Source organism: Anguilla anguilla, chromosome 12 (assembly GCF_013347855.1).
Source record: "Anguilla anguilla isolate fAngAng1 chromosome 12, fAngAng1.pri, whole genome shotgun sequence".
Taxonomy (NCBI): Eukaryota; Metazoa; Chordata; class Actinopteri; order Anguilliformes; family Anguillidae; genus Anguilla; species Anguilla anguilla.
The window spans coordinates 26,143,515-26,166,105 of NC_049212.1; the positions used below are offsets into that span (position 1 = coordinate 26,143,515).

The 22,591-nt window shown below is 44.8% G+C and overlaps 1 protein-coding gene across 11 annotated transcripts in view; it reads left to right on the forward strand.

Annotated features, from left to right (window-relative positions):
- Positions 1–17,659, forward strand: part of gramd1bb (GRAM domain containing 1Bb) — a 131,721-nt gene extending 114,062 nt beyond the window's left edge. For 7 of the 11 annotated variants that reach the window (XM_035384978.1, XM_035384989.1, XM_035384979.1 and 4 more), the window contains 17 exons: positions 5,606–5,690; positions 6,188–6,291; positions 6,573–6,668; positions 6,992–7,072; positions 7,334–7,449; positions 8,346–8,502; positions 9,490–9,670; positions 9,823–9,969; positions 10,154–10,272; positions 10,679–10,821; positions 10,928–11,031; positions 11,651–11,854; positions 11,954–12,044; positions 12,346–12,357; positions 12,683–12,790; positions 13,103–13,223; positions 14,394–17,659. In XM_035384978.1, coding sequence (XP_035240869.1) covers positions 5,606–5,690; positions 6,188–6,291; positions 6,573–6,668; positions 6,992–7,072; positions 7,334–7,449; positions 8,346–8,502; positions 9,490–9,670; positions 9,823–9,969; positions 10,154–10,272; positions 10,679–10,821; positions 10,928–11,031; positions 11,651–11,854; positions 11,954–12,044; positions 12,346–12,357; positions 12,683–12,790; positions 13,103–13,223; positions 14,394–14,483 — 1,959 coding nt within the window. In that variant the 3' untranslated portion in view covers positions 14,484–17,659. The remainder of the gene's footprint in view (positions 1–5,605; positions 5,691–6,187; positions 6,292–6,572; positions 6,669–6,991; positions 7,073–7,333; positions 7,450–8,345; positions 8,503–9,489; positions 9,671–9,822; positions 9,970–10,153; positions 10,273–10,678; positions 10,822–10,927; positions 11,032–11,650; positions 11,855–11,953; positions 12,045–12,345; positions 12,358–12,682; positions 12,791–13,102; positions 13,224–14,393) is intronic. The other 4 variants (XM_035384980.1, XM_035384983.1, XM_035384984.1 and 1 more) reach the window with 2 other exon arrangements.
- The last annotated feature ends 4,932 nt before the right edge of the window (positions 17,660–22,591 follow it).

Below are 22,591 nucleotides of genomic sequence, written 5' to 3' on the forward strand. Positions count from 1 at the left end.
GGACTCGCAGTCAGAAGTCAGGTCTGTTAGATGGGAGGTGGCTTTCAAGCGAAGGGTGGACACGTCTTGATCAATTAAGCTTTTGGAAAATGTGTGTTTAAACTACTGCATTTTTTTTCTTAACTTAATTTAATGCCGTGCAAATTTGAGTTGTTGTCTTTTTCTTTGTCTTTGACCTCCTCATTTTCCACAAATGGTTTAGCCTGTTACAAAGTACTAGCTGGTTATGATTGAGAGATTAAGTTAAGTTTAGAGTGAAAACCAGCAAACACAATGGGTCTCCAGGCAATGCAATAAAGCTTGTCACTAGCAATAAACATGACTCCTCCTCTTTCAAGCATGTCATTTTTATCTGTACCTCTGTTCAGTTACTAGTCAAAGGCCAGCGTGGCGTGGGGGCTGGGTCAAAAAAAAATTCCAGATTTCTGGAGTGACTCCAAAAAGCAGCACTTGTATCAGCTATGGCTGACTGTGTCTCTCTCGCTCTCTCTCTGTGCTGATTACCTTGGGAGGGGTGGGGGGAGGGTTGTGTCCCTCAGGGTGGATACAGATGTATTAGGGAGCGGGTGAGTGGTTGTGATTCACCTCTTTGGCATGAGCAGGGAATCTGCGTTTCCTCCCCCCTCCCCCCAGGCTGTCAGTGGGAGGAGCTCTAGAGTTCATTCACCCCAGGTGGACTGTGTCTCAGGGGTTGAGGGGGTGTGTCCTCACTCATTTCAGTGCGGGTACTTTTTACACTCCACCCGCACTGGATGAACTGGACAAACTGCTTATCCATTCCCACTCGGCAAGTTCTGCAGGCTTGTGCGGTCAGCAAGAGGGGTTTCGGGGGCTTTCTGGGGTTTTCAGGGAGTAAGAAAGGGCTTGTTTTTCAGTCTGAGCTGAGTCACGTGCCTTCGGCCCCGTTCAGGTGAGGCAGCCGAAAGGATCTGAACAGCACAGAATTACACTGTTAGGGCCAGCCTGCTCATTTTCTTCAGAAGTCCCTGGAGCCGAGCCGATTGGCTGATCATATGGTATTTTTTGTGCACTTCCTTTGAGTAAACAGTGAGCCTGGGGGGGGGGAGCTTGAGGGTCAGTCGGGGTTTTAGTCCCGACATGAGTGTGAACTCCCACATCTGCTTCTGGTTTCGATGGCACGGACCCTCCCAAACAACCCTCCCCCCCTTTTCCTGATCAGGCACGCACTGCTGGTTGGTCAGAAGGAGCTGTAATTCTGAAGGAAACAGGGGCTGCCTCATGGCCCCCCACCCTTGCACTTGCTCATAAACAGACACTTGCACACACACACACACACACACACACACACACACACACACGCACGCTCCTCCTCCTGCACTCCTTGAGAGTTGTTTTCTAGGAATTCAGTGTCGCAGCAGGGAGAGGAAGTTGCCGTAGGGACTGAGCTGCGGATGCCATCTCCGTGGTTACAGCCCCCGCTCGAGATCTGGCAGTTCTCCGGTACCTGTCTTCCCTGTCGCTCACTGTTTGCTTTCTTGGTTAATGTGTTACAAACCCTCCCTGGAGCTGCTACTGTCACCCATTACCCGGGACCGGTCTACACTGATCCAGGGTCACACCTGACCCTTGGAGGATGGGAACCATCGACCCAAAGGGGATTCCTCCCTCACAGCTCTTTTCACTTTTGAACATTTTTTTTTTCTTTTTGGAATGCCTTTGATGATGCAGAAAAATTGATTTGAGACAAATGGATGGACATGATCATTTTTAAGGCTTGTTGAAGCTTAAAAATGCTGAAGATTTTTTTTATTTTCCCTCCTAAAAAAGAAAAAATTGTTTGTCTGATTCTTTGCTGAATTTTGCTTGGCTTAAAATGAAACGCTTCCCAGAAAGCTGATTTCCTCTGAGTAGAGGAAGGCGTGTGATTCTGCTGTTGCTCCGTGTGGCTTCTGTGGAACGGATCCCAGAGAGAAGCCTGGTTTGGTTGCTTTCATTTTTACACCTGTAGAAGGTGGTCTTTTTTTAAGTGGACAATTTTAAGAAGATCAATCATTTCTGTCTTGGTCCTACTCTGCGTGTGAATCATGGCGCAGCTTCTTTCTCCTATGATAGCTGGGGATCAGGTTTCTGAGGTGCAGTACTGACCTTAGCAGAGGGAGCGGACTCCTAAAACAGGCTCTTGGGCGTGTGGGGGGATTTCCCACTGGGGCAAAGGGGCATGCAGGCGGGGGTGGAGGGCGTACTCACGGTATCGTCCCCACCCATGTTTACTTTGTATCCTGACTGTTTGGTTTTTCTCTAGTTGTAAAAGCGCGGCGGACAGAACGACCCAAAGACAGACACGCCTCTGACTGTGTTAATCACGAGAGCAAGCCCTGCAGTGGTGCCGTGCATTTCAAATGGAGATTAATGGGGCTCGCTCGTACAGGGTAACTAAAGGTCGCGTGTGAGCCCATAAACTTCGAAACCGCCAGCCCTCGCGGCAGAGCGTGAGACAGGACGTTCGCCTCGCACCCGACACTCATCGTTCCGGAGGGAGGCTGAAGCGGAGGTCTCCACAGGAGAGGAAGCCTGAGATTTTCTGCCTGGACACCTGCGGGACCGTGCTGGCTTTGTTTGGACAGCAGACGCCCTGCCAGAAAAAGAATATCGACAATAGGAGAGAGAGATAGAGGGAGAGACAGAGGGAGATATCTTGGAGAGAGATATCTGAAAGAGAGATATATCTTGGATGTCTTGGATGTCTAGAAAGAGAAGAAAAGATATCTAGGAGAGAGAGAGAGGTAGAGAGGGGGGAGAGAAACAGAGAGATCTAGCAGAGGGACTAGGCTCATGCAACAGGAGTCATGAAGAAAGTTTCCCAGAGGAGCTGCAGCATCTAGATTCTTGAGTGCTACTGGTACAAGGAACCTATCTCTGAAACCCGGGGTCAGATACTGCCGTCGTCCTCAGCTGGCTTTGCCCCAGCTGACCGTGTGTGGTCAACACCGGAAAGAAAGATCCCAGAACAGTCTTTGGTTTCTTTGACGGACGCAACATGCAGGATTTGACGGACTCCCTGGCTGACTGGGAGGCCATCTTGGAGCTGGATGAGGCCCTGGCAGGCTGGCTGCTGCTGGGCCCGTCTGCTGATGAGCAGACCTGTCCTGACTGGGAAGACTGGGATTGGGACTGGGAGTCTGAGGAGATTCCTGCTGTAAGTGCTGCTGCTTGGGAGTTACGTGGGGGTGGGGGGTGATGGGTTCTGCCTCGTACCAGGCTAGTCTGTACCATGTATCAGGCTCTTCTGTATCATGTATCTGGCTGGTCTGTGCCATGTACCAGGCTGGTCTGTACCATGTACCAGGCTGGTCTGTACCATGTACCAGGCTGCTTTGTACCGTTCAGCTGTCTCCACGATTAGTTCATGGCACTACCAGCCCAGTCTGGCTGTAGTCCGGTTGTAGGAAAGAGTGAGAGGGGCCCTTGTCAGACAAGTCAAACCCTCTTGCTGTTTATGCTGTCCTCTTTCATGTGAGAATGAACTTCTCTGCTGTGCGTCTGTTGTATTGAAAGACACTCAGAATACCTTTTACTGAAGAGCGGTGCCAAAATGGTCCTTGACAAACAAGCTATTTTATTTTTAGGTATTGTTTACCACTCTGAACTCATGGCCAATAGTGTAGAATATTGTAGTTTGATTTCAAATGAAACCTTTCTCCCTGATTTAAAAAAATTTGTATTATTTGTTTTTGCCAGGGGATACTATCACTATGGTGTATGTAGACTGTGCTGTGTCCATAATGTACATACTTTATGTAGACTGATATGCGAAGTCATCTGTAATGCAATTACGCAGTGTTAAACAAATCAAAATAGTAGAAACAAATTCTAGGTACAGCAACCTTTTTTTTTTGGAGTGGATCAAATACACTAAGGTTTCCTTGGTAGGGATTTCTTTGGTTTCTGCTTTGGCAAGTATTATTTCCTGAAGTGCTTTTTCTTCAAAGGGAGGAGCTGGCAGAGATGCATGTTGGAGCACTAGCAAACGACCTTGGGGCCTCGTTTCCATCTGAACATAAGTTGTGACTTTCTGGACAGAGATATTTGCGCATCATGCGGGTGGAGGAATGCAGTGTTTTTCTCTCTGCGCGGTTGTCCGAGGGGGAGTGAAGGGTTTCTGTTTAGTCACGCAGATAAGCTCGACGGTGCGCAGCCCCTTCCACAGGAATTGTACAGTTTCATGCTTCAGAGAGGGTGGTCTCCCATGCTACCCAGTGTAAGACCAGCCCTTTGATGTTGTTGTGAAAAAAAGTCTCGGTGATTTAAAAAAAAAAAGGAAGCAAACTGCTTTGTGCTTTTCTTCAAACTTAGGCCAGCATACACACAATATGACCACAAAACTTTGAGGTTTTTGTTGGTTTTATTGATAGATATCAAAAGATCCTTCTCTATATCAGTACGTCGCTAGATTTTGGTGGTGAATATACTTATTGACAATATCATTGAATAAAAAATTTCCAGGTTTAAATCAAGATTTATTAATGTAAAGGGGATTAGCAGACTAGTTACCAAAACCCTTTAGATGAACATGTATTCTGCACCTATAAGAGCTTTTCCCTTTAATGTTTTCAAATCAAATGACGTCTCAACCAGGATGTGAAATATCCCTGCAGAAAGGAACTTGCCAAGTCAGCCAGTAAGATCACCATACCTAACCCTTTGATTATTATGGGATATCTCGATAAGGAGGGAGCCGGGAGTGTAAACCAGGCAGGCAAAACAAAGGTCGATTGTGGGATTTCATGAGCCTGAATACTTATTTAATCTGACATTTTTGATAAAGTCATGGGCTACAGCTGCAGACTGCGTCGTTGGTGGTCTGGTGCGGTATATGAGAGATTGGTGTGCACAGCTGTTTAGAAAACTAAGCCAGAATAACTGGGTGGAACAAAACCCAGCACATGCTCTGGCCCTCTGGGAGCTATGCTCTCCTGGTCTAACAGTGTGAACACTGGTGCAAGCTGTTGCCTTTCCACCCTGTAACCTCCATGGGCATTCTGGGTAATCACAGAAGAGCTCACTTCAGTATCAGGTAGTAGCAGGGGGCCAGTTAATTTGCTTCATGGTGATGTCTACGCTATGTGTGTCTACAGCGGTTGTTATTTTGTCTGGTCTAAGCAGAGAATTTGTTGCACCGAGGTCATGAGGTTTATTTGCATGTCAGTTGAGTAGGGGATCCGATGTGCCGTGTTCAGTACTGCAGCGTCAGCATGTGGCATGTTCCGAACGCATCGCTTCAGGAATGCTGGGAGCAGAGCGGAGACCCCGGGGTCTTTTTACAGTGATGTGAGGGAGCTCCGCCTCTTACGTGGGCGTGGGCGTGGCCTTGTCCCCCGTTCAGCGTGGCTCACGCTCGCGAGCCGCTCCTGCTAAAGTGTCCCACAGTCCTTTGCATGTCCACAGTTCTGCTGCAGGGACAGGAGCCAGCTGACCGGGAGGTCTTTACCAGCATGGACCACATCGTACTGCGTGTGTGTGTGTGTGTGTGCGTGTGTGCTTGTATGTGTGTGTGGTGTGTGCGTGTGTGTATGCATGTGTGTGTGTGTGTGTGTGTTGGTGTGTTTCTAATCTCTCAGCTTTTGTCATCCCCCCTCTCTTGCAGGTGTTGAGTCCCACATATAAGCAGCGCAATGAGGACTTCAGGAAGCTCTTCAAACAGCTCCCTGACACGGAGCGGCTCATCGTGGGTGAGGAGGGGTGTGGGGCAGGGTCACCAGAGACAGGAAGACCTTCAGCCTCAGTCCACTGCACTTCCTTAAGTAAACGGTGTTAATAGCAACAAGGAACAGGGGACATCGGTATACAGATGTTGTGTTGTGTTTCTAGAATGTTTTTTTTTGGGGGGGGGGGGGGGGCAGTTTAAAATAATTTTTAGCATATTTAATCTTATGGCATAAAAGCTGCTGTTGGTGTGGTGAATTTTCATGAGGCTTACTTGGACCATGTCTCTCTCCCAGCTAAACTGAACAGTAATGAAGTATAAGGGCTCTGTGGTGTGACAATGACATCATAACCCTCAGATCTCCCACATAAACACACAGAGCATGCGCCGTTACAGCTGGTATTTGCTTCAAAATGTACTGCCGGTGACCCTCTGAGGAAGTAATTCAGTTTCGGCTGGGGGAGCCACAGGGATGTATTTGGGGGGGCCTCCTTAATAATGACCTTTAACCTCTGCTGGCAGATTACTCCTGTGCCTTGCAAAGGGACATCCTCCTACAGGGGCGGCTCTACCTCTCCGAAAACTGGATCTGTTTCTATAGCAACATCTTCAGATGGGAAACGCTGGTACTGACACGGATTTCCGGAACTTTCTCTCTTCCTCACTGTGCCTCATGCTACATATGTTTGTGTTGCTTTTAAATCCTCTATTGTGTTTAGAAGCCTAGTAGCCTAGCTCTTTAACTGTAGTAACACATCCAGTATACTTACCTAGCAGAAGATGCATGTGTTGTTTTTAAATTAGTGTAAAATGAACACAATTCTGTGTTTGTGACATCACACATAGTTTGTGAATTCTTGCAATGTGATTGGTTTTCCCTTTCTTGCAATCTCTGTTCCATGTCCAGCTGACAGTGAGGCTGAAGGATGTCTGCTCGATGACGAAAGAGAAGACCGCGCGCCTCATCCCCAATGCTGTTCAAGTTTGTACCGACACTGAGAAGGTGAGGGCGGGGCCCCGACTGCTGCCGCCCACCTGGGATGTCATAATGGCTCCACGGCAACTGGAATGTAGACGGCTCTCTAGTCGAATTTAACTATAATAGCATATTTCTGTATGCTTAATGTGACTGTAAAGACACATTTGTGCTGTCCTTATCGTGGAACTAGTTTGGTAATGACGCATTTGTGCACAAAACTAGTCGAAAGTGCAATTTTAAAACAATGACTCGTTGGTGTAGTAATGTTGTCTGGAGCATAACAGTACGTGTGCGCTAGTGAAACTAGTTGGTGATCTCTGTCCCACCCCTCTGTGCCCCTCCCACAGCACTTTTTTACCTCGTTTGGGGCCCGGGACAGGACGTACATGATGATGTTCAGGCTCTGGCAGAACGCGCTGCTCGAAAAGGTGAGCCCTGGACCCCAGGCCTGGCCTCCGACCCCAGGTTTTACTTAGTACTCACCACAGTGGGCACGTGTTTCTCACCTGTAACAAACCGTCAACTGAAGTGTCAGACTCAATGATCCCATTTAAAACCAAAGCTGAGATTTGAGAGGCAGCGGTCCTTCTTTGTGAATCTGCCCATGTGACAAGAGGAGAGTTTGTTTTTCTGTGGTAGAGTCTGAAAGCTTCTCTCTCACTTACCCCCCCCTTAACCCCCCTCCATAGCCGCTGTGTCCCAAAGAGCTGTGGCACTTTGTACATCAGTGCTACGGGAACGAGCTGGGGCTGACCAGCGATGACGAGGACTACGTGCCTCCGGACGACGATTTCAACACCATGGGGTGAGTGTTACCCCCCCACACCAAATCCCATCTGCTCTCCCATCCCAGTTCTTAACCTTCGACCCCATCCCCCCTGCCCTGCTCCATTCCACCTCCATTATAAAATTGCTGAACTGTCCCCTATGTATGTTACTTGTCATTATTCTAATGCATTGGGAGTTGGTAATAGATTACAAATAATGCCTCAAAGGTTTCATCTGTTTATCAGCCTGTCCATTTTCCTCGGTATCCCTGTGGTATTTGGCCGCACCCCGCCTAAGGGTTATGCAATTTAGGGTGTAATCTTCCCCATGACAAAAAAAAAGATGTTGCTGTGCCAGTTGCTGTTCTCCATTCTCACTTCATGGTCAGGTTTAGTCACCAACATTACGCTGATAACATCAAAGCAGTGTTCAAACCTCCTCTGCTGTTTATCTAGTGTTTAGACAGGCTTTTCCCACAATGTACTATTGCTCATTTATGACTGCTATGAACAGTGCACTATTGTATTCTCCCTGGTGTCACATCTGATGCAAGTTCAGGGTGTGTCCATGAGCACTTAATGGATCTTTACCCATGTGTAGCGGTAGGAATTTAAAAAAGACGGGGCTGGGTGATAGAAGTGGTCTGGTTATATATGCAATGCTGTGGAAGTGGCAGTTGGCACTTGTATAATGGACTACTGTCCTATTTAACAAAAAACTATTTAAAAGCTTAGAAAAAGCTGCATTAGATCAATCAGATTCCCAGACCCATCCCTCAAAGGTGTGAGGGTGTGATCTCTATGTGCCCATTCAAAGACAGATCACCTGAATCCAAATCCAAAACCACACCCTCCCAAAACCTGATCGGCCCTACCAGGGTGATAACCCCTGCCTGTTTCACGGCCATCCCCCCACCCCCACCCCCCGGTCCAGGTATTGCGAGGAGATCCCGCCAGAGGAGATCGAGGTGAATGACAGCTCGTCCAAGAGCAGCGCGGAGGCCAAGCCAGACGCCAGCCCGCTGCTGCCCAAGAAGTCTCTCACCACCAGCACGCTCACCTCCATCAGCAGTAGTGAGACGGCCATCTCTGTGAGTCCCATCACTCCACATAATAAATCAATATGGATGTTAGATTAAATGATAAATGCAATAATTAATGGACATTGACCCACCTCAGATTGACTGAAGCCCTGCTCCAAGGCCAGAGGCTATCTGTCTCTTAAGGAGAACTGATATTACCCTGATCTGCACTGAGCAGCCCTTTTTCTAAGCAGTCCACAGAGAATGATAATGTCACTCACCACAGCTACCCACGTGGGGCAGGGCAAGGCCGAACCAGGCAACCAGTCGCTATGGCTACAAGGAAATAACTTGTAAGAGGATGCCTTAGCACAAATTCCCATATAAACAAGTGTATAATGGCTGCACCATATATCAAAACAAGCACCAGGGTGTTCGAAGGGCATTCGAGAGGAAGTGCTGGTGCAGTATTGTGACCTGAGGGTCAGGGGTCAAGGGTCACACAGGGAATTGCCTCATTTGCTCTTCCACATCAAAGCAGTTTTTAAAAGGTTCCTGCTTACCACATCGCTGTATCTGAGCACCCAGCTGGGGTACACACTGCTCTGAACATTCAGTGTTCCACCATGTTTGCAAAATGAAATATTTTTAAAGCTTAACTCCAATGAACCTCTTTTACCGGCATTATCACTTGTTTTGACACTGATGGGACCCCACAGTGTGTGATCTCTAGTGATTTGGTGTGGATGATTTAGTCGTTATATCAGCCTGGTGATTTTCATAACAAAAACAATATATCTTGGTTTATTTAACTCAGAAAAAGTGTTTTCCATGCTTGATATCCAATCTGAACCCTTTCATGTATAAATACATGCTGGTACTCTGTAGAAAGTAATAAATTATTTTTGCGCTCTTTGTCATGAACTGAAGGGATGATTGTGAAATGAGCACATACCCTTTCAGTGATGCAAGCTTAGATGCCCTTTGATTGGTCCAGGTCCAAGTCCAGTGAATAGCCTTGGCTAATGCCTTGTTCTGATTGGCTGTTGTCTGCAGTTCGACCTGCCCCCAGAGGAGTACATAGACTGCCTTCCGGATGATGACCTCCTAGCCCTCCCACTGGCTGAGGAGAAGAGCAGCGAGCTCAGCGTCCCCGTGCCCCTGCCCTCGCTGGACTTCAACGACAACGAAGACATCCCCACCGAACTCAGCGACTCCTCTGAGACGCACGATGAAGGTACGGGTCTCACCGCCTTCTACACCAGTTCAGACAGTTACATGCTCGCCTCCATCTCCGCCAATCAAAGTACACTTTTACAGCCTTGCCCCATTCTCCACCAATCCATTCGCAGTTACAGCGTGTATGCGTGTGTCTTTGAATCTCTCCAGCAGGGGAGGTCCAGGCTTTCCATGAAGACCTGAACGGTCGACAGTACATCAACGAGATATACAAGTTCAGCGTGGACAAGCTATACGGCATCCTCTTCACAGAGTCTCAGTTCATGAATGACTTCATGGAGCAGCGGAGGTTCTCAGGTGACTCACTTATACACAACATTGTTGGAGACCAAGTCTTCAGCCGTCATTTATTTACTATATATTCTAAATGGTATTGTCTGGCATATGTCCAGTTCCCTCTAAAGAAAGTGTCTGTTGGGGAGACGAGTGATGTCATAATTAATCATTTCTCCTTGGCGATGACTCTATGACTCCTGCCCAGACGTGGTGTATCACCCTTGGAAGAAGGTGGATGAGGGCAACCAGACTAGGGAAATTATGTACACCATCTCCCTCTCTAATCCGCTGGCCCCCAAGACCGCCGCTGTCACGGAAATGCAGGTGAGCTGGCTCCCCTCCCTCCTTCCTGCCTGCTCTGAGGCTGCCTCCCTGTAACACAAGATGCTAGTGTTACAGCTATCATGATTGTAATAGAGTCAAACTGAATGCTGTGATGAAGGTTTGTACATCCAAAGGTACAATCTGGCATGTGAATTTTCCAAGATAAACTGAGTATCATGTAACAGTTTTATCTTGCATGCAGGACACTGTGCTTATGCTCAGATTGATTCAAAATGAGAAACAACCTTCCTACTGAAAAATGTTTCCATTTGGCCATTATTATCAACACTTAGTCTCTTTCTCTCTCTCTCTCTCTCTCTCTCTCTCACCCCCCTCTTTCTCTCTCGCTGATTCCCCTCTTTCTCTTTCTCCCCCCTTCTTTCTCCTTCTCTCCTTTTCTCTCCAGACACTCTACAAAGCCAGCCAGGAGAGCGAGTGCTACATCATTGACGCTGAGGTCATCACGCATGATGTGCCGTACCACGACTACTTCTACACGCTCAACCGCTACATGCTGACACGGGTGGCCAAGAACAAGTGTCGCCTGAGGTAAGCATGCCGTCTACATGTGCACGCGCAAACACACGCTCGCCCCCGGTAAAGAGTCCGCTCGCTGTGATGCTGACGGTGTGCTCTATCCTTTCCCGCGCCTCAGGATTTCCACCGAGCTTCGCTATCGCAAGCAGCCCTGGGGGCTGGTCAAGGGCTTCATCGAGAAGAACTTCTGGAGTGGCCTGGATGAAAACTTCCGCCATCTTGGTGAGCCCCGCCCACTTAGACCCACAAGGCCTTTCTACCAAAATGCACACATTTCCTTTGGACAGGCTGAGATGCATCATGTGCAACATCAAAATGTTAAACACCTAGTATGAGTGCAGCTTGTCTTTAGTCTAGACAAACAAACTGGCTAGACAAACTGCACAAAATGTGTAAGAACATTTTGGCTATGTCAGTAGTCATAATAGAATCTTATCTTTATTATTTTTTTGTCTCTCTTTTCTACTCTTGATATTGTTTGGCATATTTTTTGGCAAAATGTATTCAGACTGTAAAATTTACTCTTAACAAAGTTTCACTTGATTTGTCAAAGAACCTGAGCCAAAAAATGTAATCAGTTTGTAAATCAGTATAATAATAAGAATTCATTTAGCATTCAAAGGGCTTGTTGTACCCTTACTGTAATGATCTGTGACTAAGCTTTATTGTGATTACTACATTTAGTAATCAAAACTGCATTTCCCAGAGCTACTGCTGGCTAAGGTATAAAAGGCTGTGAATAACTTCATTTTTGTTTGAGCTATATTTCTCAGAGCTGGAGCTGTCCAAAGTGGAGGAGGCTGTGACTAAAGTTTATTTTTGATTGGACTACGTTTCCCAGAAATTGAACTGTCTAAGATGGAGGAGGGGCTGCTGATGGAGCCCCTCAGGCAGTCACCGAAAGCCAAGGCGACGAAGACGTCGACGTTGCGGCGCAGGAAGCGGCCGCTGGTGCACCTCCGCGCCCAACACCTGGAGGAGGTGCTCAGCCCTGTCACCACGCCAACCGACGATGAGGTCATCCACCGCATCAAACATGTGGCAGGTCAGAGGCATGTGACAGCAAGAGGAGAGAGCTGCACTCAATGTACATTTTTGGCCGCTCATTTCTGAAACTGTCCCTCTCCTCACTTATCTCCGGAAGGTTCCACTCAAACACGGCACGTCCCAGACCACGTCCCAGGTGGCTTTGCCCTCTACAGCGTGTCCAAGCTCCTGTTAATCATCAGCTTTGTGTGAGTACCTCCAGGGGTGCTTCTTTTAAAGGGGGGGTGGAGGGGAGGGGTGCTAGTGTTGGAATTATTGCAGCACAAGTGTTGGAGTTAGTGTGAGATGGGCCAAAACAGCTGGGACAGAACGACCATGGGGCCCCATTCCTGTCACTTTGATCAGGGTCATTCGGACCAGCTGCACATTTTCAGACTTGGTGTGTAAAAGTACACAGCCATCATCCTGGTTATGCACACACCCCTTCATCGTTTCTCTATCTGTTATGAGTGTAACTGCGCTCTCCTTTTCCTCCATTGCTTGCCCTAGGATCTGTGTGAGGTATGTTGTTCTTTTTATGCTAAATATCTGGGGTGATACTCTGTTCTTCTATGAGTTTTCCATGGTCATTAAAGGCTGTAGTGCTGAGGATTTGGGTAATGTAGTTAATGAGCAGTGCTGTGATGTACTGAGGGTTTTGGGTCGTGTAGTTAATGAGCAGTGCTGGTATGCGCTGAGGGTCTTGGGTAGTGTAGTTTTTGAGCAGTGTTGTGATGCCCTGAGGATTTTGGGTCATATAGATTATGAGCAGTGCTGTGATGTGCTGAGGGTCTTGGGTATTGTAGTTAATGCGCAGTGCTCTGATGTGCTTTGTCTCCTCCTCCAGTTTGGTGTTGCTGGTATTCCTGAACATGATGCTGTTCTATAAGCTGTGGATGTTGGAGTACAGTGCCCAGAGCCTCACTACTTGGCAGGGCCTCCGACTTCACGAGAGGTGTGCCTCCATCCTGCAAATATTCTGTTCACCCACTACACAAGGGGGTACTCAAATCTGGCTCTCAAGGCCAGTGGTACTGCTAGTTTTCTTCTTTCCCATCTGATCAGGGGCTGTTTTAGACCAGGGACACCAGGTGGGTGGAATTAAGTGGGGTCACTGGCAGTAATCATTAAATTAACAGGTAAAGAACAAACAGCAGTAAGATTTGAGTATCCAGGCCCTACACCATTACTACCACTTCTACCCCCAAAAGTACTGCACACCCCTTATACTGTGTGTGTGTGTGTGTGTGTGTGTGTGTGTATACAGTAAACTGCCGCAGACACAGCTGGAGTGGGCCCAGCTTCTGGAGTCGCAGCAGCGTTACCATGACACTGAGCTGCAGAAGTGGCGGGAAATCATCAAATCCTCAGTCCTGCTGCTGGACCAGGTACGAGCCAACCCAAATCTGACCGCAGTCATACCAAACTACCATCCCCCGACCCAAACCTGACCACAATCATAGCAAACTACCACCCTGACCCAAACCTAACTGCAATCATAGCAAACTACCTCCGACATCCCAAACCTGACCGCAATCTTACCAAACTACCATCCCCCGACCCAAACCTGACCTCAATCATAGCAAACTACCACCCTGACCCAAACCTAACTGCAATCATAGCAAACTACCTCCGACATCCCAAACCTGACCGCAATCTTACCAAGCCATCCCGACTCAAACCTGACCACCAGCACACCACCACATCCATGCATACCCCATTTCACTTCTGTGTGTCATGAAATAGAGTCCTGAGTGTCAGACCTGATTGGTTTTGCTGGGCACTTCGTGTAGTTTATGAACTGCAATCTCTGACATGCAGATAAAGACATTTCACAAATGTTTATTCAAGAGCTGAGCTTTCAGTCAAAAACGGAAAGTTCAACTCTGTAATAAACATTTGTGAAATTTGCGACTGAGAAAATATGTGGATGTTCTGCTTTTTGAATCTCTGACATGTAGAATGGGTGCACTTCTTTAATATATGAACATTATATGAAATCAGCTTCATTTAGAAGTAAATCATGTTTAGTTTCTGTAAGCCACTTTGTACCTTACTATGTAAAACATAGGCAGCATTTACTCAGGGTCTACAGGGGTCCTACTGGTCCTTCAGAACCTTGAATGTTCTTGGTTCTGAATGTGGAAAATCCACATGTCTGTTGCTGAAGTGAATTTAAATCTTCTTTATGAATTCTTATACACACTGAAGAAAACCAGTAATGGAACTCCCTATTGTCAAATTAAATTACATCAGAGTTGTGTTTTTATTAGCACGCAGACTGAAAATAGCTTCAGGGTTCAATTTTCACAGGAAAAGTTTTAACATCTTGTTAAGTAGTAATTGCATTAAACATCATGCACATACATGCACTTTATAACTCCTCCTGGATTTCTGGATTCTGCGAAATTACTAAATGTAAATGTCAGCACTGTTACCTCTGTGAGGTAATTAACTAATGACGGCCATGAAGCATCTTATTTGTGGATCTTTCAGTGCTGCATTGGAAACCCCCTAGGAGCTCCAGGTCATCTGACTGCTCTCCTCTCTCCCTCCAGATGAAAGACTCTCTGTTGAACTTGCAGAAGGGCATTGGCCTGAGGGACTACGGGTCAGAGGCCGAGGAGAAGAGGAGCCGTTACCACTGACGACCGGTCCCCAGGCTCGAAGGGGAAGCTGTGCAATACACAACTGTACATGTATAGATCTGCGTAGAGCTGGGGAGGAGGGCCCGGCGGGGCGGAGGAACCCACCGCTGCTGCTGCCGCCCGCTCCGGTGACCGGCTCTCGCTCCCGACCTCTGACAGGAAACGCCCCCGCCGCCAACAGGAAGCGGGTCGCCCCCGGGAACACGGGAAGAGGGCAGCAGCGCTCGCTTCGGGGTCGCTGCTCCTCCTTTTCGTTTTTTTTATTTGATCTCTTTTCTAGCGTTGTACTGTAAAAGCTGCTAGCTAGCACACTCAGAGATAGAGGAAGGAAATGCACACTGTAGCTGTAATTCTGTCCTAAACCTGTTTCTCGTGAGGAATTTTAGCTCCACTCCTCTTGTGCAGCCGTCTGAGAGATGAACAGAACAAAAGAGAAATCAAGATGAAGCAAAGGGTTTCTTTTAGCCCACACCCCCATCCCCCCTGACCCCCCCGACCCCCTGACTTTCAGGACTCCCTTGACTGTTCCGAACGGACCTTCCCCCTCAAGGCTTATACTGCAGTATCCCTTTTTTACATTTCCAAATGTGGGACCAGGTCAATTACCTTAGTGGTATTGGGGTAACTGAACAATCTCTGTACGATTAAGATACCAATGCACAAAAGAAATCATAAATATACAGATACATATGGTATATACATACATATTATATATATATATATATATATATATATATATATATATATATATATAGTATATATACATTATTTGTCAATGTAATGTGAGTATATAGATGGTATCTATCAGCTTTTTATTTTTTAATGGATAAAAATAATTTTTTACCAGGTTTCCACAAAGCATCAGGGGCTGGTTTCCCTTGACGGTGGCTTACCAGGGTGTTGTGTATATAGGTATTTATAAAAACACAGCTAAGGATTCTTCTTAAATGTCTGCATAATTAGCAATTTCTTTCGTTTGGACCTCAATCAATCGTATTATGTTGGATTTGTCAGGAAATGTGCCGCAAGTGCAGATGCACCTCACACAAAAAAACCATGGGGCCTTACTGCCCCCCACTCTCCCCTTCTTTCTGCTCCTCCTGCCCCCACTCAAGTTACTGGGGTGTCCTTTCGGTCATCTGTGACGAATTGGACATTCCCAAGGGCTCCATGAAAACCACTGGCCATTCCATTAGCATTAGCATGTGTCACGCTAGCATTCGCGTCAATGGAACCTCTCAGTGAAATGGTCTCACTCCCATCTCACTGCCAGAACTTTGTATCATAACTTTGAAAGTTTCGGGGAATCTTGCATAACCCAAACCTTCAGAATGCGATATATTCTTTTCTGGGCTTTCCACTATGTTCTTTAAAGGACAGTGCCACAGGGATTCATTCTCAAGAGCTGATCTGTGGAGACAGTATAAAGGATGCATCCTCCTAGGTGTTTTATTTGCAGTGGTTCTACTATTATAACCAGGTTGTCTTGAGCCCTCACTAATATCTTTTAGAACATTTTAAATTGTGAGATGGAAAATCACAAGAAATATTTGCACATATAACATAGGCACAACTGAGAATCTACTGCAAGTAAATGAGAGGAAATTGATGTTACGCACAGTATTTATTGGAAGAAGCAAGAGTGCAAGAGTTATTGAATGAAATGCATTCATCAAAAATATTGAATCACAGTAATATACCCCAAGTTTTGCCTTGCTACTTTTACACTGATGAATGGGCTCAGGTTGAGTCCTGTATTTCCACCTAAAACAAATGTCCTCTTAGCTTGAGGTTCCTCATGGCGCTGTTTTAGGTCCCCTTTAATCTTCCTGTTTCCAAAAGATGATCATGTACCCTGCTCTTATTGAGAAAAGGTTAAAAGTGCATCTGTACTACATCTGTATGCTACGTACTGCATCTGTACTACATCTGTATGCTGCATACTGCATCTGTACTTTATCTGTATACGTATTTGTATACTGCATCTGTATTAGTTTTCCATACATGGGAAGAAAAAGCAAATTAAAGTAAATTCACATTCATCAGATTTGGCCAAGAGAAATGTGAAAAAGTTCTGCCATTGAGTTATAGAGAGTGAAGACAGTGCATCGGGCAGCAAAATTATCAATACCAAATCATGAGCCTCACAGCTGTTTACAGCTGGAAGGAAACCACAGTGACTGAAATATCCAATCATTCTTAGCTGAAAAGGGGATACTGCAGCCAGACTGTTTGGGTGACCAGTGTAATTATGTGTTTGACTAAACTGTGAATATTGTTCTTGAAAATGCTTGAAGAATGAAAAAGAATATATGACATATTTTATGTATATGCATAGTGTGTATATACACAAATACATGATTATAATGCAGATATTTATTGTTAATTTATGTATATAGAAAAACTTAACAGAGCTCTAGCATGGAGAAATTTGAGGGGAAAAGAAGTGTTTAGCCTGTGGCCTCGAGAGTGTTGCCTTGACATGTCTGTGACATGTCAAGGCTGAAATGTTCACTTTCCTACACATGCTCATCTTCCTTCATTTCGTAACGCATGTAGACTAGCATTGCCGAACTGCCTTTTTTTGTGCTCACACATCTGGACATAGCCTTGCATTTAGCCTCCCAGCCTTCCGTTTACAGCTGGCGCCATTAGGACAGTCCTGCCATCAAAGCCATTACCAGTTGGGGGCATGTCGTGCTGGCAACCGCTCAGTTTCTATGGGCCAGCGTGCCCAGCATCAGGGGGACCGCCCCCACTCTGTCTCAAAACGCTTAAAAACTACCCGAGGTTCATCATTGAGTCTCTGATCACAGTGAGAACATTCCGAATTAATATGGCCTCTTCATCCCGCCATTTTCCAACATGCTCTTGTGCCCTTTTTTTCTTTTTTCCTCTCTCTACTTGGTTCCATTCCCCACTGTGCTTATAGTTTCAGACCCTGCAAATGTTGCTTGAGAAGGGCCTATTCACCAGTCTGTTTGAATTTTGGCAAGATACGATTTGTTTTTTGCAAAATCAGTCCAGGCAGACTTTGTGCTAGTCGCAGTATTGGAAATATGTGCTCTCCACAGAACACCCCTTAAACCCCCACTGATTAATTTTGTGTGATGATGCCAGGAAATGTGAACAGTTGTTTTTATTGTGAATGTGAAATCAAAACTATTTTAAGAAAACGTATTGCTTTTTCTTCACTGGTGAATTTGGTTTTGACCACAAACTGCATGTAAACAGATCCACTTGACACTAGAAGGGGTTGTTGGGACAGCCAGTGGAGTCTTGCTGTTTTGGGTTAAATGCAATCTCTGATGTCCGTAGAAGGGAAGGCTGCTTGTTCAACCAGAGAGGGTTTCCTTTGCATCAGGAATCCTGTGTCCAACCATAAATGGAGGGGTTAGCAGAGTGGTTGGTGTACACTCTGAGATGTGTTCGCCTCCTTCACAATTTGTGCTTTCATATTGTACTCAATGTCTTGCTCCAGTTGTAGAGACATCTAGATCATGATGTGTACTATATCCTTTAAAAGGAGGATATGTTCCACAAGTAAAATCCAGTCCCATAGCAGCGTGAAGCTTCTCAAAATGACTCCGACAGGAAAAATGTGACACCTTAAGATTGATGCTAATGCAGGCACGTCGGTTCATTGTGCTTTGTCCCAAATGCAATAAATAAATGACTAAATATAGACATAAACAATGTCAATACAAGCAAGACTGAATCAAACATGGAGCAGAAATTGGTGAAATATAGCCTGAGGTGATTAGTGCTTCCTCTTGTTCAGTGAATTGGATGTTTTTTGATGTTGAGGACAACTGATGCAGAACGCAACCTCTCTGGTGTCAGCTCTCAGTCTGCCTTTTTACACTTTTGCTTCTGGGTCTGTTTAACAGCATCATGAAAACGGGACCCTTTCTTGACGTGTTGAGTGACTGGGACAATGAAAATGTATTTATATGCGTCATTACGTATTCCAGGTCACTACTGCAATCAGCAATTCATCTTGGGTTTGGAAGCGAAAGTAGTAGGCCTAGTTGTGTAGGTTTTTTTTTTTTTTTTAATCTGTGCAGCATTCTCCTTTAGTCAATATCATAATGAAAGCCAAATCTTTTCCGTCTGCCCCCCTCTCATCCCACCCCAAAGATTTTTCGCCGAGTTGACTTCATTGTTGCTGACGCTTTTAATCTGGCCATCCCGTCAATCTCCTGTCAACAACGCTTCTCCGTAAAAGAGGCAACTCGGCGGCGACGAATGTAACCACGAGCACGAAGAAAGATTAAACGAGTGCACTTTATCCACCTTCGGGAGGAAGAAAGATGTACATTATGCGCCGGTAAACGAGGAGCTAGCGGGCGTTTTAATGAGTACGGTATTGCCCTCCTTACCGAATGGCTGTGCACTCTGCTGGCTGTTAGCGATTTATGACTAAGTAACGGCGGAAACAGTGACATCGGGGAATTTGTAAATCCTGTTGCTGCGTAGTTCAAAAACGAGTCGGCGCATGAGCATCCGCCACATAATGTAACATTGCACCCTAGAGGTAGAACCGCAGTTAGAAGCCGACGTGCGGAATAGAACAAAGAACAAATCAATACGGTGAATATGCCTAATTTATGGCCTGGTATTGATGATTAATGATAAGACCATGACGACTCTCACCTCAAACACCTGTGCGTTCAGACGTGTATTTCATATTAATTTTAATGCATTTACCTTGAGTATCCAGATAGTATTGAGGAATCTCCGATTACAATATTAATTTTATTTAAAATAGCACAGGAACATAAATAAGTATTAAGCTTTTTTTAATAATAATGGTAGCAATCAGTAGTCACAATGGCCAGTGTTGAACCCTTAGGGATGTGTAGGCATGATGGTATTGGGAGTTCTCTCTCTAATCAGAAACTGTTATTCCGTGAATCCGTTACAAATGAAATGTCGAGGGGTGCTGTATTAAAAGCAGCCCATGCCTCTGTATTAATATAACTCAATTTTCTCAAGCACTGACATGATTCATAATGAGCATCTGATGTTATGGTCCCAAGGTAATTACACTGTAATAATGAAAGGGTGTGACGAATGCCTGAGAGTGCTGGGTACCTGCTGAGTAAGTGCAACTTATTGCGTCATGATAAAAATGTCACTGAGAGGCTATATCTTCACAATCCGAGAAATGAATGCTTATCGTTATTAATAGCTTTGCAACAATGTGTGCTTACAAGTCCGTCAGTGGTTACTGCATAGGGTGAATACATGTGTAATAATACTTTGCAAACTGTTGAATTTATGTTTCCATCGAGCTGTAAGCCTGATTTTCCATGTCTTTGCAATGTGAGCCTGCCTGCCGATCAGTGCGTATCAGGCGACATGCAGAGGACCGCAGTTCAGACCATGGCGCTCAGAGATTGGGGGGGGGGGGGGGGGCAGTGGTGTGTCGGTAGCGGGGGGGGGGGGGGGGGGGGGCATGGAGTGGATCAGTTCTACGCTTGCTTTGACGTGAAACAGAATGGGGTTTGCTGTGTGCGGTGTGCAGACTTTGCAAGAGAAATTGTGTTGACCTTTCTGCTTTTCAAAAGAGACAGTGGGACATGAAATCTGTATCCCCTTGATTATCCTTTGAATCTGAAGTTCTGAATAGCACTGGTTGGAAATGTTTCTGTTTTATAGAAATGATCACTTTTGCAATCACGTTTATGTTCAGTACACTTTATGATACACCAAGACTATACAACACATAAAACTATAAATATATTTACATATATATATATATATATATATATATATATATATATATATATATATATATATATGAAAGTGTGATTGATGAAATGCTTTAAAACCAGTTCATTGTTCTTGTCTATAATATACCATCTGAACTCAGATAATGAAAACAAATTTATTTTATTTTATCTTTTTTGTTCATTTCTGCTACTGTCTGTAAGGCATTCGGTATTGCAAGGAGTAATTGAGTGTTGTGGCAGCAAAAAGTCAAATGAACCACCTTATAATCCTGGCCGAACAAATGTTTAAATGTTGGCCACTTAATTAGAAAAAGGTAGCGTGAAATTGGCAAATTTAATTTCACTAAAGAATAACTAATGTGATCAGTCTGGTGACTGGACAGGAGAGCAAATGTTCTGGAAGGGCTATTTATTCACTTTAAATATTGTTTATTTTCAGAATACATTTTCAAGCCATTTTCTGAACATTTGCAGACATTTTGATTTGATTGTTAAATAAATTGTGACTCAGATTGTGTAAATCCTAATTTACAACATTTTGGAAAAGACAAAGCTGACTGGTCAGTTTGTGATTATTGTGTACATTGGAGATATTCCGGAGCTTCTCTGTTTCAGATGCATTTCCATGGTAACCTACGATTCCAGGTGCTGTCTTATATGAAACACTCTGTTGACACCATCATTCCATCTTTCCCAGCATACCCAAACACACACATCCTCATCTGCTTTTAGACACACGCACACACATACACAAACGCCTATACCTACAAGCACTTGCATACTCTCATACAAACACACATATGCACATACATACATTTCTGACATGGCAACATTAACTGGTTTGTGTGCAGAACAAAACTTTTTTTTTTTGTTGGTACCAGCTTGATCTATAGAGACATAGTTATAAATCAGATACATGCATAGACTGTATGTATATGCTGAGAACATAAATGGTATCATGCCGAGAAGAGAATAAATCTGTGCTGTGCACAGGTTTTGCTCCACTGAATATCAACCAGAGACAGAAACATTCTGCTTTCAGGGTTGTGTGCGGTAAAAAAGAGAGGTGTGAATAAAATGGATTGAACAAACTCAGGATTCCTGGTGAAGTCTTTTAGTCTCATTTTGTCTTTGTGGCGATGGTCTTTTTTTCCCAAAGCTCATGCTAAGGGTGACTTTGGGTCATTTACATTCTGCATATGAAAAGGCTATTCTTTATTCATATACTGAATTATAATGTCCTGACCTCTGTCCTCTTGGATAGCTGAGCCCAACCCTAGTCCTGGTGAGACACATTGATTTATTCTGACATGCAGAGTATTTTAACAGCATTTTAATAGAACACTTCAGTATTAAAATTTCTCATGACATCTGTTATTTTTACGTCCAATCAATTATGTGTACCAGCAAGTTGCTCTTTGCATTTGTTGAGATGATTCAATAAAATATTCACTGTATTTGGTGAAGGCTTTATAAAGGCTTGATGCTCAGAGTCAAGTGGGAGTCATTCCACCCCTGCAGACCAAACCTGAAAGCTGTAGACCTGTCCTGTTTTGCAGCAGTCTGGAGCAAGTGCAGGTGAACAGAATTTCTTAAATCGTCTGGAATACCTGGGATGCACTGGACTGCAGGTAAGAATGATGTTTGGAATACAAAAAGACCGTTTTCAACATTATTTCCAATTTAACACTGTATTAGGCTACATTTTTACATTATTATTATTATTATTATTATTAACGCCCCCCCACGTATTGATCTCTTTGTATGCTATGATAAACCCAATCAAGGGGTGTGTCGCTTCTAAGCCGTCTGGACATCAACTCTTCTCTAGAGGGCGCCCTTGCACCACTGCGATAATATATTTAATTCACGTAATTGCTGGTAAACATTTGAACAGTCCCATGATGATTTATTTCTGAAACATTAATTTATCCTTCATAGGTTATCTTGACAACACGTGTGTACACGGCCCTCTAAAATATTTAAGTAATTGCTGAAATGTTTCCTGTTTGAATAAACAGTAGGTATTTGAAATGCTCTGTTGTAGTCTGAAGGAGAATAGCATTCGCTTAACGGTGGGTGAATCAAAGTAGCAAGAGGAACGTGGTTATTTTGTAGCATAGCTATTACTTATGCCGTTTCAAAGGAGACATTGGACCGTTGGGGTATTTCAGTTTCCCCAAAATTAATTGATACAAATAAAGATTAATGCATGCACTGATAAACGCAATACGTTTTTCTTTTTTTTTCTTTTTTTGGTATACTTACCTCCCAAGCTCAGTGTCAATTACGAATAGCCTAGACAATAAATGCAGCATATCCAATTGAATATGGTTTCCGAAAAGCCAACACTGAGGTCATGATTTTTAT